General features: G+C 44.3%; 1 protein-coding gene across 1 annotated transcript in view; it reads left to right on the top strand.

The window, feature by feature from the left end:
- Positions 1-1,233: 1,233 nt before the first annotated feature.
- PPP1R37 (protein phosphatase 1 regulatory subunit 37) overlaps positions 1,234-15,532 on the top strand; it is a gene marked incomplete at its 3' end in the record, with an annotated part of 35,551 nt that continues 21,252 nt past the window's right edge. Inside the window, exons 1-7 of the mRNA XM_085044015.1 lie at positions 1,234-1,490; positions 4,279-4,385; positions 4,706-4,959; positions 5,044-5,406; positions 10,612-10,709; positions 13,514-13,559; positions 15,148-15,248. Coding sequence (XP_084900141.1) covers positions 1,263-1,490; positions 4,279-4,385; positions 4,706-4,959; positions 5,044-5,406; positions 10,612-10,709; positions 13,514-13,559; positions 15,148-15,248 — 1,197 coding nt within the window. The remainder of the gene's footprint in view (positions 1,491-4,278; positions 4,386-4,705; positions 4,960-5,043; positions 5,407-10,611; positions 10,710-13,513; positions 13,560-15,147; positions 15,249-15,532) is intronic.

Raw genomic sequence — 15,532 nt, 5'->3', positions numbered from 1 at the left:
CAAGAATAAATGGGGAAAAAATCAGGGAAAAAGGGGAAAAAAAATGGGAAAAAGCCACCAAAAATCAGGAAAAAATCGGAAAAAATCAGAAAAAGAGCCACCAAACACTCAGTAAAAAACTGGAATCAAAAAAAGAGGAAAAAAATGGAAAAATAGGAAAGAAGCGAAAAAATCGGAAAAAAAAATCGGGAAAAATCAGGAAAAAATGGGAAAAAATCAGGAAAAAATCGGGAAAAAATCAGGAAAAAATCAGGGAAAAAGGGGAAAAAATCGGGAAAAAATCAGGGAAAAATCAGGAAAAAATGGGAAAAATGGGAAAAAATCAGGAAAAATCAGGAAAAAATCAGGAAAAAATCAGGAAAAAAGGGGGAAAAATGGGAAAAAAGGCACCAAAAATTCAGGAAAAAATCAGGAAAAAATGGGAAAAAATCAGGAAAAAATCGGGAAAAAATCAGGAAAAAATCAGGAAAAAATCAGGAAAAAATCAGGAAAAAAATGGGAAAAAATCCAGAAAAAATCAGGAAAAAATCGGGAAAAAACGGGAAAAAAACCAAACTCTGGAAAAGTCAGAGAAAATTATTTATTTTTGGGATTCCTGCTAATTCCAGGAGAAAAGAAAAAGCCAGAAATTCGGTGTGTCTGAAGAGCGCTGTAACAGGTCGGGAATTGAGGAAGCAGGAAAAACAGGGGGCGGTGAATCAGTGCAGCGAAGGTGCGCAATGTGAGGAAAATGGGAGGGAAAATGGGGAAAAATGGGGGAAAAAGGCACCTAAAAATCAGCGGAAAATGGGGAAAAAATGGGAAAAAATCAGGGAAAAAGCCACCTAAAAATCAGGGGGAAATGGGGAAAAAATGGGTAAAAAGCCACCTAAAAATCAGGAAGAAAGGGGGAAAATAGGGGAAAATTGGGAAAAAAGGCAGAAAAAATCAGGAAAAAATCAGGGAAAAATCAGGGGAAAATCAGAAAAAATCAGGAAAAAATCAGGGAAAAATGGGGGAAAAGTGGGGAAAATGGGAAAGAAGCCACCAAAAAATCAGGAAAAAATCAGGGGAAAAGGGGGAAAATGGGGAGAAAAAAATCAAGAAAAAAGGGGGAAAAAGCCACCAAAAATCAGGGGAAAATCAGGAAAAAATCAAGAAAAAAAGGGGGGAAAGCGGGAAAAAGCCAGAAAAAATCCGGAAAAAAGCCACCAAACACTCATTAAAAATCAGAAAAATTGCTTTATTTTCTCCATCATTCCAAAAGAAAAGAAAGAGCCAGCATGTCGGTGTGTCTGAGCAGAGCCGCTCGCTGCACCCCCAGCGCCGTCGGCAGCCAATCCACCTGCAGCTGCAGCAGCTGCACGTCGGCGGCGCTGAGCTCAGCCTGCAGCCCCACGTTGCCGAAAAGCCAAAATTTGGCCCTCCGGCCGCGGGAAGCTGCCAGGATCCGCAGGAATTTCTCGCGGAGGGATGCTCGGGCTGCCTGCAGGGCGGTGGTGGGGGGAGGAGCCTGGGGATTTGGGGGATTTGGGGGATTTGGGGAATTTGGGGAATTTTGGGGGTTTTGGGAGAAGCCGCGGCTGCCCGAGGGGTCGGGAGCTCGGGGGAGGCGAAGGATTGCCACCGGGAGGGGAGAGGGTCGGCCATGGGGGCTGGAGGGAGGGAGGGAGGAAAATGGGGGAAAATGGGGAGAAATTGGGGAGAATTGGGGAAAAATGGGGAGAAATGGGGAGAAATTGGGGGAGAATGGGGAGAAATGGGAAAAAATGGGGGGGAAATAATGGGAAAATAGGGAGAAATGGGGATAATGGGGGAGAAATAGGGAAAAATGGGGAGAATAATGGGGGAAAAAAAGGGGAATAATGGGGAAAATGGGAAAATAATGGGGGAGAAATAGGGGGAATAATGGGGGAAATGGGGAGAATAATGGGAATAATGGGGGAGAAATGGGGGAAAATTGGGGGAATAATGGGGAGAATAATGGGGGAATAATGGGGAGAAATGGGGAAAATGGGGGAATAATGGGAAGGAAAATAGGAGAAATGGGGGAATAAATGGGGAGAAATAGGGGAATAAATGGGAGAATAATGAAGGGGAGAATAATGGGGGAATAATGGGGAAAAATGGGGAGAATAATGGGGGAATAATGGAGAGAAATAGGGGAAAGAAGTGAGGGAATGGGGGAATAACGGGGAGAAATGGAGGGAATAATGGGGAAAAATGGGGGAATAAATGGGGAGAATAATGGAAGGGAGAAATGGGGAATAATGGGAGAATAATGGGGGAAAGGAGGAAATGGGGAGAATAGGGGAAAATGGGGAGAAATGGGGAAAGGAAAATGGAGGGAATAATGGGGAGAAATGGAGGGAATAATGGGGGAGAATAATGGGGGAGAAATGGGGGAAAAGTGGGGAGAATAATGGGGAAAATGGGGGAATAATGGGGGAAAAATGGGGGAATAATGGGGAGGAATAGGGAGAGAAATGGGGGGAAAGGGGGAAAAAAGGAGGAAAAAGGGGAGAGAAATGAGGTGAAGAACGGGGGGAATAACGGGGGAAAATGAGGGAAATAATGGGGGAATAAATGGGGAAAAACGGGGGGAAATAGGGGGAATAACGGGAGGCAAACGGGAGGCAAACCGGGCAGGAAAAGGGGGAATAACGGGTGAAAAAATGAACCAATAAAACGGGAAAAAAGGAGAGAAAAAGGGAGAAAAAGACTGTGAGAATCCCCAGCGGCTCCAGGCACCATTCCCGGTCCGGTTCCGCCGGGGCTTCCCGTTCCGTACCTGGGCGGGGATTCCCGTGAGATTCCCGGCGCGATTCCCGGTCCCGTTTGGGATTCCCGGTCCCGTTTAGGATTCCCGTGAGATTCCCGTGAGATTCCCGGTCCTGTTTGGGATTCCCGGGGCGATTCCCGGTGGGATTCCCGGTCCCGTTTAGGATTCCCGGTCCTCTTCCCGGTCCCGTTTAGGATTCCCAATCCGGTTCCGTTCCCAGTCCCGGTGCCGTTGCTGATCCCGAGCGGAATTCCCTATCCCGGTCCCGAGTGGGATTCCCAATCCCGGTGCCGTTATCAATCCCGGTGCCGTTCCCAATCCCGTTCGGAATTCCCGATCCCGATCCCGAGTGGGATTCCCAATCCAGGTCCCGTTTGGGATTCCCAATCCCTTTCCCGGTCCCGTTCGGGATTCCCGATCCCGGTCCCGTTCGAGATTCCCAGTCCCGGTTCCGTTCGGAATTCCCGATCCCGGTTCCGTTCCCGGTCCCGTTTGGGTTTCCCAATCCCGGTTCCGCTCGGAATTCCCAATCCCGGTCCCGTTCGAGATTCCCAGTCCCGGTGCCGTTCCGCTCGCCGCTCTCCGGTACAGCTCAGCGCGCTCCGGTTCCGCTGCCGTTCGCAGTCCTGCGGGGAGTTCCTGATCCCTTTCCCGACTGGAATTCCCTCTCCCTATCCCGTTCCTATCCCTATCCCGTCTCCTTTCCCTCTCCCGTTCCTTTCCCGTTCCTATCCGGTTCCCCTTCCGCTCCCCGGTGACTCCCCAGCCCCGCTCGCCGCCGCTCCGCAGATTCGCCACACCCACCCGCCGTGCCTTTCCGAGCTCTGAACCCCTCAGCGACCTCCTCAGCTCTCTCCCGCCGCTCCTTCCGCTTCCTTCCCGCTTTTCCCGCTTCCTCCTTTCCCCTTTTTTCCCTCTTTTCCCAAAATTCCCGCGCCGTGGCGAATCTGCCGCCGACAGCCTCACCGCAGATTCGCCGCCGCAGATTCGCCGCCGCAGATTCGCCACATCCCCCTCGCCTTTCCTCCACCTTCCCACTCTCCTCTCCCCTTCCTCACCCCTCTCCCATCCCACTCTCCCTTCCATCCCCTCCCATCCCGAATTTTTCCCCCTTTTCCCAAAATTCCAGCGCCGTGTCGAATCTGCCGCCGCCAACCCCGCACCGCTCCCTCCACAGATTCGCCGCCGCAGATTCGCCACCGCAGATTCGCCACCGCAGATTCGCCGCCGCAGATTCTCCACATCCCCCTTACCTTTCCTCCATCTCTCCCCTCTCCCATCCCACCCTCCCCTCCATTCCCTCCCATCCCGCATTTTTCCTCCCTTTTCCCAATTTTTCGCTCCGTGCCGAATCTGCCGCCGCCAACCCCACGCCGCTCTCCCCACAGATTCCCCGCCGCAGATTCGCCACATCCCCCTCGCCTTTCCTCCACCTTCCCCCTCTCCCTTCCCTCATCCCACTCTCCTCTCCATCCCCTCTCATCCCGATTTTTTCCTTTCCTTTTCCCAAATTCCAGCGCCGTGACGAACCTGCCGCCGCCAACCCCGCACCGCTCTCCCCGCAGATTCGCACCGCTCTCCCCGCAGATTCGCCACCGCAGATTCGCCGTCGCAGATTCGCCACGTCCCCCTCTCCCCTCTCCACTCCTCCTCCTCCTCCTTCCCTCCCTCCCCTCTCCCATCCCACCCTCCCCTCCATCCCCTCCTACCCCACATTTATCCCCCACTCTCCCGTCCCGTTTTCCGCTTCTCCCCGCCCGTCCTCACCTCCCGTGTCGAAAGTGCCGCTGCCGGGCCGTGCCTGGCCGCCGTTGCCGCGGCGGCGCTCCGCTCGCTCCCGGTGCTTCCCCGGCGCTCTCCCGTCCCTCTCCCCATCCCTTCCCGTCCCCCCCGGGCTGCCGCCGGCCCGGGGTGGCTCAGCGATCGGCCGGCGATGCCCTGAAGCGCCCGGAGCTCGGCCATGGAGGAGGCGGAGGCCTCGGCGGGGGAAGCGGCGGCGCTGGGCGCTGAGGCCTCGGCGGGAGCTCTGCCCGCTCACACCTCACCGGAGGGAGGTTTAGCCTCACCGGGAGGAGATTTAACCTCACCGGGACAAGCTTTGGACTCTCAGGCCTCACCGGGGAAAGCTCTGGGCTCTTCGAGGGAAGCTTTAGACTCTCAGGCCTCACCGGGAGCAGCTTTACCCTCACCGGGAGGAGGTTTAGCCTCACCGGGAGAAGCTCTGGGCTCACCGGGACAAGCTTTGGCCTCACCGGGAAGAGCTTTGGATTCACCGGGAGGAGGTTTAGCCTCACCAGGACAAGCTTTGCCCTCACCGGGAGGAGATTTAGCCTCTCAGGCCTCACCGGGAGGAGGTTTAGCCTCACCGGGGAAAGCTTTGGATTCACCGGGAGGAGGTTTGGCTTCACCGGGACGAGCTTTGGACTCTCAGGACTCACCAGGACAAGCTTTATCCTCACCGGGAGGAGGTTTATCCTCACCGGAGAAAGGTTTATCCTCGCCAGGAGAAGGTTTATCCTCACCGGGAGAAGGCCCGAGAGGATCGGAGGAAGGCCGCGGCAGGCCGGCAGCCAAACGAGTGACTTTCCCCTCAGATGAGGACATCGTGTCCGGAGCTGTGGAGCCCAAAGACCCCTGGAGACACGGTGAGGGGGGCTGGGGAGGGGAAATGGGGGGAAAGTGTCCTCAAAATAGCGCAGAAAGTAGCCGGAAAATGGGCTGAAAATGCCCTCAAAATAGCTCAGAAAACAGCGGGAAAATGGGCTGAAAGTGCCCTCAAAATAGCCCAGAGAATAGCCTCAAAATGCCCCCAAAATAGCCCAGAGAACGCCCTCAAAATGCCCCCAAAATAGCCCAGAAAACAGTCCGCAAATGGGCTGAAAACAGCCCAGAAAAGAGCCGGAAAATGTCCCCAAAATAGCCTAGAAAACAGCCGGAAAGTGGGCTGAAAGTATCCCCAAAATAGCCTATAAAACAGCCGGAAAGTGGGCTGAAAGTACCCCCAAAATAGCCTATAAAACAGCCGGAAAGTGGGCTGAAAGTATCCCCAAAATAGCCCAGAAAATAGTCTGAAAGTGCCCCAAAATCAGCCTCAAAAACAGCCGGAAAATACCCCAAATCAGCCCCAAAAACAGCCGGAAAGTGGGCTGAAAGTGTCCCTAAAATAGCCCAGAAAACAACCCGAAAGTGCCCCAAAAACAGCCCAGAAAATGGGGTGGAAATGGGCTGAAAGTGCCCTTAAAAGAGCTCAGAAAATGGACTGAAAGTGCCCCAAAACAGCCCGAAAATGCCCCCAAAATAGCCTGGAAAACAGCCGGAAAGTGCCCCAAAAGCAGCCGGAAAATGTCCCCCAAAATAGCCCAGAAAATAGCCGGAAAGTGCCCCAAAATAAACCCGAAAAACAGCCGGAAAATGGGCTGGAAGTGTCCTCAAATTAGCGCATAAAACAGCCTGAAAGTGCCCTCAAAACAGCCCAGAAAACAGCCGGAAAATGCCCCAAAATAGCTCAGAAAACAGCCTGAAAATGGCCTGAAAGTGCCCCAAAATCAGCCCAAAAAACAGCCGGAAAATGTCCCCAAAATAGCCCAGAAAACAGCCTGAAAGTGCCCCAAAATCAGCCCAAAAACCAGCCGGAAAATGGGCTGAAAACTGCCCAAAATAGCTCAGAAAATGGGATGGAAATGCCCCAAAATATCCCAGAAAATGGGATGGAAATGGGCTGAAAATGCCCCAAAATAGCTCAGAAAATGGGGTGGAAATGGGCTGAAAATGCACTTAAAATAGCCCAGGAAACACCCGGGAAATGGTCTGAAAACTGCCAAAAAATGCCCCAAAAACCACTGAGAAAACAGCCTGAAAATGTCCCAAAACAATTCAGAAAACAGCCTAGAAAAAAGTTTCAAAACAGCCTGAAAATGTCCCCAAAACAGCCCAGAAAATAAAAAAAAAGGGGGAAAAGTGGGAAAAAAACCACCAAAAAATCAGGTAAAAAGCAGGAAAACTCTCTTTATTTTTTTCCCTGGATTGAGTCATCAAACAGGTTTTTTTTTGGGATCCAAAACAGGATTTTTTGGGATCCAAACAGCTTTTTTTGGGATTTTTTGGGATCCAAACTGGTTTTTTGGGATCCAAACAGGTTTTTTCCAGGGTTTTTTTGGGATCCAAACTGGATTTTTTGAGACCCAAACTGCTTTTTTTTTATTTTTTGGGATCCAAACTGCTTTTTCCAGGATTTTTTGGGATCCAAACTGCTTTTTTCATGATTTTTTGGGATCCAAACAGGTTTTTTCCAGATTTTTTGGGATCCAAACTGCTTTTTTGGGATTTTTTGGGATCCAAACTGCTTTTTTCCGGATTTTTTGGGATCCAAACTGCTTTTTCCAGATTTTTTGGGATCCAAACTGTTTTTTTCTGGATTTTTTAGGATCCAAACTGCTTTTTTCCAGATTTTTTGGGATCCAAACAGGTTTTTCCAGGATTTTTTGGGATCCAAACAGGTTTTTTCCAGATTTTTTGGGATCCAAACAGGTTTTTTCCAGATTTTTTGGGATCCAAACTGCTTTTTTTGGGATTTGTTGGGATCCAAACTGCTTTTTTTCCGGATTTTTTGGGATCCAAACTGCTTTTTTCATGATTTTTTGGGATCCAAACAGGTTTTTCTGGGATCCAAACTGCTTGGTTTTTTTTTTTTTGGGGATCCAAACTGCTTTTTTTGGGATTTTTTGGGATTCAGATGGCTTTTTTTGGGATCCAAACAGGATTTTTTGGGATCCAAACTGCTTTTTTTGGGGATCCAAACTGCTTTTTCAGGATATTTTGGGATCCAAACATGTTTTTTCCAGCATTTTTTTGGATCCAAACTGCTTTTTTGGGATCCAAACAGGTTTTTTCCAGATTTTTTGGGATCCAAACAGGTTTTTTTGGGATCCAAACAGGATTTTTTGGGATCCAAACTGCTTTTCCAGGATATTTTGGGATCCAAACATGTTTTTTCCAGCATTTTTTTGGATCCAAACTGCTTTTTTCCGGATTTTTTGGGATCCAAACTGCTTTTTTTGGGAATTTTATCCCATTTTTTCCCCCATTCCCACTTTTCCCCACCCAGCTCTTCCCTCCAGCTCAGATTTCATCCCAACAATCCTCATGAATTATTCCTGATCTTAATTATCTCTCATTCATTAATTATCCCTCATTCATTAATTATCCCTCATTCATTAATTATCCTTCATTCATTAATTATCTCTCATTCATTAATTATTTCTCATCGAGATCAATTCCAGGATCAAATTCCAGCCTCACATTCCCAACCTTTTTCCCATTTTTTCCCAAAAAATCCCAATTTTTTCCCCCTTTTTCCCCAAAAAATCCCAATTTTTTTCCCCCTTTTTCCCAAAAAATCCCCATTTTTTGCCATTCTTTCCCAAAAAATCCCAGATTTTTTTTCCATTTTTCCAAAAAAAAATCCTGGATTTTTTTTCCCATTTTTTCCCAAAAAATAACAGATTTTTTTCCCTTTGTCCCAAAAAATCCCAGATTTTTTTGTCTCTTTTTTCCCCAAAAAATCCCAGTTTTTTTCCCATTGTTTCCCTAAAATTCCCAGATTTCCCTTTTTCCCAAAAAAATCCCAGATTTTTTCCCATTTTTTCCCCCATTTTTTCCCAAAAAATTCCAATTTTTTTTCCCCATTCTTTCCCAAAAAATCCTGGATTTTTGTCCCTTTTCCCAAAAAATCCCGGATTTTCTTCCCTTTCTCCCCAAAAAATCCCAGATTTTTCCCCTTTTCCCCAAAAAATCCCAGATTTTTATCCCTTTTTCCCAAAAATCCCAAAAATCCCTTGGAATCCCATCCCAAATCCCCCAAATCCCCAAATCCCAAAAATCCCTCAGAATTCCATCCCAAATCCCAAACAATCCCTTTTTCCCACCATTTTCCCATTGGTTTCCCATTATTTTCTCACCCTTTTTCCATTGTTTTTCCTACCCTTTTCCCACCCTTTTCCCATAATTTTCCTTCCCTTTTTCCCATTGTTTTTCCACCCTTTTCCATCCCTTTTCCCACCCCTTTTCCCATCATTTTCCCAACCTTTTCCCATTGTTTTCCCTTTTCCCATTCTTTTCCCACCCCTTTTCCCATAATTTTTCCTCCCTTTTTCCTTCCCTTTCCCTTCCCTTTTCCCATCATTTTTCCTCCCTTTTTCCAACCTTTTCCCATTATTTTTCCTTCCCTTTTCCCATTGTTTTCCCACCCTTTTCCTTCTCTTTTCCCATCCTTTTCCCATTATTTTTCCTTCCCTTTTCCCACCCTTTCCCCTTCCCCCTCCTCCCCAAATCCCAAAAATCCCTCAGAATTCCATCCCAAATCCCAAAAACCCCTCAGAATTCCATCCCAAATCCCTCAGAATTCCATCCCAAATCCCTCAGAATTCCATCCCAAATCCCAAAAATCCCAAAAATCCCTCAGAATTCCATCCCAAATCCCAAAAATCCCTCAGAATTCCATCCCAAATCCCAAAAATCCCTCAGAATTCCATCCCAAATCCCTCAGAATTCCATCCCAAATCCCAAAAATCCCTCAGAATTCCATCCCAAATCCCAAAAATCCCACAGAATTCCATCCCAAATCCCAAAAATCCCACAGAATTCAATCCCAAATCCCAAAAATCCCTCAGAATTCCATCCCAAATCCCCCAAATCCCTCGGAATTCCATCCCAAAAATCCCAAAATCCCAAAAATCCCTCAGAATTCCATCCCAAATCCCTCAGAATTCCATCCCAAATCCCAAAAATCTCTCTCAATTCCATCCCAAATCCCAAAAATCCCTCGGAATTCCATCCCAGCCATCCCAAACAATCCCTTTTTCCCAACATTTTCCCATTTTTTTTCCACCCTTTTTCCCACCCCTTTTCCCATCATTTTTCCTTCCCTTTTTCCACCCTTTTCCCTTTCCCCTCCTCCCCAAATCCCAAAAAAATCCCTTGGAATTCAATCCCAAAAATCCCCCAAATCCCTCAGAATTCCATCCCAAATCCCAAAAATCCCAAAAATCCCTCAGAATTCCATCCCAAATCCCAAAAATCCCTCAGAATTCCATCCCAAATCCCTCTCAATTCCATCCCAAATCCCAAAAATCCCTCAGAATTCCATCCCAAATCCCTCAGAATTCCATCCCAAATCCCAAAAATCCCTTTTTCCCACCATTTTCCCATTGGTTTCCCATTATTTTCTCACCCTTTTTCCCTCCCTTTTCCACCCTTTTCCCACCCCTTTTCCCATCATTTTCCCAACCTTTTCCCATTGTTTTCCCTTTTCCCATTCTTTTCCCACCCCTTTTCCCATAATTTTTCCTCCCTTTTTCCTTCCCTTTCCCTTCCCTTTTCCCATCATTTTTCCACCCCTTTTTCCAACCTTTTCCCATTATTTTTCCTTCCCTTTTCCCATTGTTTTCCCACCCTTTTCCTTCTCTTTTCCCATCCTTTTCCCATTATTTTTCCTTCCCTTTTCCCACCCTTTCCCCTTCCCCCTCCTCCCCAAATCCCAAAAATCCCTCAGAATTCCATCCCAAATCCCTCAGAATTCCATCCCAAATCCCAAAAATCCCTCAGAATTCCATCCCAAAAATCCCTCTCAATTCCATCCCAAATCCCAAAAATCCCTCAGAATTCCATCCCAAATCCCCCAGAATTCGATCCAAAATCCCCAAAAATCCCTCAGAATTCCATCCCAAATCCCCCAAATCCCTCAGAATTCCATCCCACATCCCTCTCAATTCCGTCCCAAATCCCAAAAATCCCCCAAATCCCTCAGAATTCCATCCCAAAAATCCCAAAATCCCTTTTTCCCCATTTTCCAGCCCAGAACGTGACGCTGGAGGAGCTCCTGGCTGCCTACAGACAAGCCTGTCAGAAACTCAACTGCCGCCAGATTCCCAAACTGGTGAAACAAATCCAGGTAAAGCTGGCAATTTGGGGGAGGAGAATTCCCAAAAAAATTCCCAAAAAAATCCCCCAAAAAATCCCCCAAAAATCCCCAAAAAATCCCCCAAAAAATCCCGGAATTCCCCAAAAAATCCCCCAAAAATCCTCAAAAAAATCCCCCAAAAAATCCTCAAAAAAATCCCAAAAAAAATCCCCCAAAAATTCCCCAAAAAAATCCCCAAAATCCTGGAATTTCCCCCAAAAAAATCCCCAAAATCCAGGAATTCCCAAACTGGTGAAACAAATCCAGGTAAAGCTGGGAATTCTGGGGGGAGCAGAATTCCCAAAAAAATCCCCAAAAAATCCCAAAAAAAATCCCCAAAAAATCCCCAAAAAATCCCCAAAAAATCCCCCAAAAAATCCCCCAAAAAATCCCCCAAAAATTCCCCAAAAAAATCCCCAAAATCCTGGAATTTCCCCCAAAAAATCCCCAAAAAATCCCCAAAAAAATCCCCAAAATCCTGGAATTCCCAAACTGCTGAAGCAAATCCAGGTAAAGCTGGGAATTCGGGGGGGAGGAGAATTCCCAAAAAAATTCCCAAAAAATCCCAAAAAAGTCCCGCCAAAAAAATCCCCAAAAAATCCCCCAAAAAATCCCCAAAAATCCCCAAAATCCAGGAATTCCCAAACTGCTGAAACAAATCCAGGTAAAGCTGGGAATTTGGGGGGAGGAGAATTCCCAAAATCCCAGAATTCCCAAAGAAATCCCCTAAAATAATGGATTTACCAAAAAAATCCCCCAAATCCCAGAATTTCAAAAAAAATCCCCCAAAAAATCCACAAAAATTCCCCAAAAAAACCCCAAAAAAATCTCAAACCCCAAAATCCTCCAAAATTCCCAAAAATTCCCCCAAAATCCCCCAAAAATTCCCAAAAAATCCCCAAATTCCCCACCAACTTTCCCAAAATCCCCAAAAATAAAAAAAATCCCCCAAAATTCCCCAAGAATTCCCCAAAATCCCCAAAAAATCCCCAAAAAATCCCCAAAAATCCCCAAAAAATCCCCCAAATCCAAATTCCAACTCACACCATAAAAATTCCAGGAGAATTCCAAAAAATTCCCCCAAAATCCTAAATCCCCAAAAATCTCCCCAAAAATCCCAAAAATCCCCAAAAAATCCCAAAAAATCCCCAAAATCCTGAATTTCCAAAATCCCCAAAATCCTGAAATTTCCCCCAAACCCAAAAATCCCCAAAATCCAGGAATTCCCAAACTGGTGAAACAAATCCAGGTAAAGCTGGAATTCTGGGAGGAGGAGAATTCCAAAATCCGGAATTCCACAAAATCCCCAAAATCCTGAATTCCACAAAACCCCCAAACCCAGAATTTCAAAATCCCAAAATCCCCAAAATTCCCCAAACCCCAAAATCCTCCAAAAAATCCCCAAAATCCCCCAAAATCCCCCAAATCCTGGAATTTCCCAAAAAAAAATCCCCAAAATCCAGGAATTTCCCCCCAAAAATCTCTGAAATTCCCAAAAAAATCCCCAAAATAAAAAAAAAAAAATCCCCCAAAATTCCCCAAGAAATTCCCACAAAAATCCCCAAAATCCTGGAATTTCCCCCAAAAAATCCCCAAAAATCCCCAAAATCCAGGAATTCCCAAACTGGTGAAGCAAATCCAGGTAAAGCTGGGAATTCTGGGGGGAGGAGAATTCCCAAAAACATTCCCAAAAAATCCCCCAAAAAATCCCAAAAAAATCCCCCAAAAAAATCCCCAAAATCCCCCAAAAAATCCCCAAAAATCCCCAAAAAATCCCCAAAAGCCCCAAAAATAAAACAAAAAATCCCCCAAAATCCCCAAAAATCCCAAAAATCTAAAAAATCCCCAAAATCCCAAAAATCCCCAAAAAATCCCCCAAAAATCCCCAAAGTCCTGGAATTCCCAAACTGGTGAAGCAAATCCAGGTAAAGCTGGAATTCTGGGGGAGGAGAATTCCCAAAAAAATTCCCAAAAAATCCCCTAAAAAATCCAAAAAAAATCCCCCAAAAAATCACCAAAAAATCACCAAAAAATCACAAAAAAAATCCCCAAAATCCTGGAATTTCCCCCCAAAAATCCCCAAAATCCTGAAATTTCCCCCAAAAAATCCCCAAAAATCCCCAAAATCCAGGAATTCCCAAACTGGTGAAACAAATCCAGGTAAAGCTGGGAATTCTGGGAGGAGGAGAATTCCCAAAATCCCGGAATTCCACAAAAAAAATCCCCCAAAATCCTGGAATTCCACAAAAAAATCCCCCAAATCCCAGAATTTCAAAAAAAATCCCCCAAAAAATCCCCAAAAATTCCCCAAAAAAATCCCCAAAAATCCCCCAAACAAATCCCCAAAATCCCCCAAAATCCCCCCAATCCTGGAATTTCCCAAAAATAAATCCCCAAAATCCAGGAATTTCCAAAATCTCTGAAATTCCAAAAAAAATCCCCAAAATTAAAAAAAAAAAAATCCCCAAAATTCCCCAAGAAATTGCCACAAAAATCCTAGAATTCCCAACAAAAATCCCCAAAATCCTGGAATTTCCCCCAAAAAATCCCCAAATTCCCAGAATTCCCAACAAAAAATCCCCAAAATCCTGGAATTTCCCCCAGAAAAATCCCCAAAATCCTGGAATTTCCCAGGTTTTCCCTTCAAAATTCCCTTAAAAATTCCCACTTTTTCTCTTCAAAATTCCCACTTTTTCCCCTTCAAATTTCCCAGTTTTCCTCCCTGAATTCCCAATTTTCCTCCCTAAATTCCCTTTTCCAAGTCGGAAAATTCCCGTTTTTTTGGTTTTTTCCAGGAATTCAAGGATTTGACTCCCAGGATAGATTGCTTGGATCTCAAGGGTGAGTTGCTTTTCCAAACTTCTTCCAAACTTTTTCAATTTTTCAGGAATTTTCCAGGAATTCTTCAGGAATTTCTCAGGAAATTTTCCAGAATTTTTCAAGAAATCCTCAGGAATTTTTCCAGATTTTCTCAGGAATTTTCTCAGGAAATCCTCAGGAATTTCTCAGGAATTTTTTTCAGGAATTTTTCAAGAACTTCTCAGGAATTTCTCAGGAATTTTTCCAGAATTTTTCAAGAAATCCTCAGGAATTTTTCTGGAATTTTCCAGGAATTTCTTAGGAGTTTCTCAGGAATTTCTCGGGAATTTTTCAGGAAATCCTCAGGAATTGCTCAGGAATTTTTCCAGAATTTTTCAGGAATTTTCCAGGATTTTTTCAGGATTTTTTCAGGAATTTTTCTGGAATTTCCCAGGAATTTCTTAGGAGTTTCTCAGGAAATCCTCAGGAAATTTTCAGTAATTTCTCAGGAATTTTTCTGGAATTTTTCAGGAATTTCTCAGGAATTTTTCCAGAATTTTTCAAGAAATCCTCAGGAATTTTTCTGGAATTTCTTAGGAATTTCTTAGGAGTTTCTCAGGAATTTCTCGGGAATTTTTCAGGAAATCCTCAGGAATTTCTCAGGAATTTTTCCATGAATTTTTCAGGAATTTCTCAGGAATTTTTTAGAAAATCCTCAGGAATTTTTCCAGAATTTCTCAAGAATTTTTCTGGAATTTCTCAGGAATTTCTCAGGAATTTCTCAGGAATTCCATTCCTAACCTGAGACAATTCCAGGAATCCACCAGGAAATTCTCAAAAAATCCCAATTTTTTGGGAATTAAAAAAAAAATCCCAAATTTTCAGGAATTAATAAAATCCCAATTTTTCAGGAATTAAAATCCCAAATTTTTCAGCAATAAAATCCCAATTTTTCAGGAATTAAAATCCCAAATTTTCAGGAATTAAAATCCCAATTTTTCACTAATAAAATCCCAATTTTTCAGCAATAAAATCCCAATTTTTCTGGAATAAAATCCCAAATTTTTGGGAATAAAATCCCAAATTTTCTGGAATAAAATCCCAATTTTTCAGCAATAAAATCCCAATTTTTCAAGAATAAAATCCCAATTTTTCAGGAATTAAAATCCCAATTTTTCACGAAATAACATCCCAAATTTCAGGAATTAAAAAATCCCAAATTTTTTTCAGGAATAGAAAAAAAAAATCCCAATTTTTCAGGAATAAAAAAAATCCCAATTTTTCCGGAATAAAATCCCAAATTTTCAAGAATAAAATCCCAATTTTTCAGCAATAAAATCCCAATTTTTCAGCAATAAAATCCCAATTTTTCAGGAATAAAATCCCAATTTTTCAAGAATAAAATCCCAATTTTTCAAGAATAAAATCCCAATTTTTCAGCAATAAAATCCCAAATTTTCAAGAATAAAATCCCAATTTTCCAGCAATAAAATCCCAAATTTTCCAGTAATCCCAATCGAATTTCCACCCAAAATCCCAGATTTTTTCGGGAAAAATTCCCAGATTTTTCAGGAAAAATCCCATTTTTCCAGGATTTCCTCCCCAATCCCATTTTTTTTCCTTTTTCCAGGGGAGAAGTTGGATTACAGAGCCTGCGAGGCCATGGAGGAGATTTTCAAGAGGCTTCAGTTCAAACTGGTGGATTTGGAGCAAACCAACCTGGATGAGGATGTCAGTCAAAATCCCGGAATTCTTGCCCAAATTTTTCCCAATTTTATTCCCATTTTTCCCATTTTTATTCCCATTTTTATTCCCTTTTTTCCCCATTTTTTTCCCCATGTTTATTCCCATTTTTCCCCATTTCCCCCATTTTTATTCCCATTTTTTCCCATTTTTATTCCCATTTTTATTCCCATTTTTATTCCCATTTTTATTCCCTTTTTTTCCCCATTTTTTCCCATTTTTTCCCCTTTTTTGCCCATTTTTCTCCCCATTTTTATTCCCATTTTTCCCCA

Source organism: Lichenostomus cassidix, unplaced genomic scaffold (genome assembly GCF_008360975.1).
Source record: "Lichenostomus cassidix isolate B80296 unplaced genomic scaffold, HeHo_3.0 HiC_scaffold_35, whole genome shotgun sequence".
Classification (NCBI taxonomy): domain Eukaryota; kingdom Metazoa; phylum Chordata; class Aves; order Passeriformes; family Meliphagidae; genus Lichenostomus; species Lichenostomus cassidix.
This window is presented reverse-complemented; position numbering and strand designations above follow the sequence as displayed.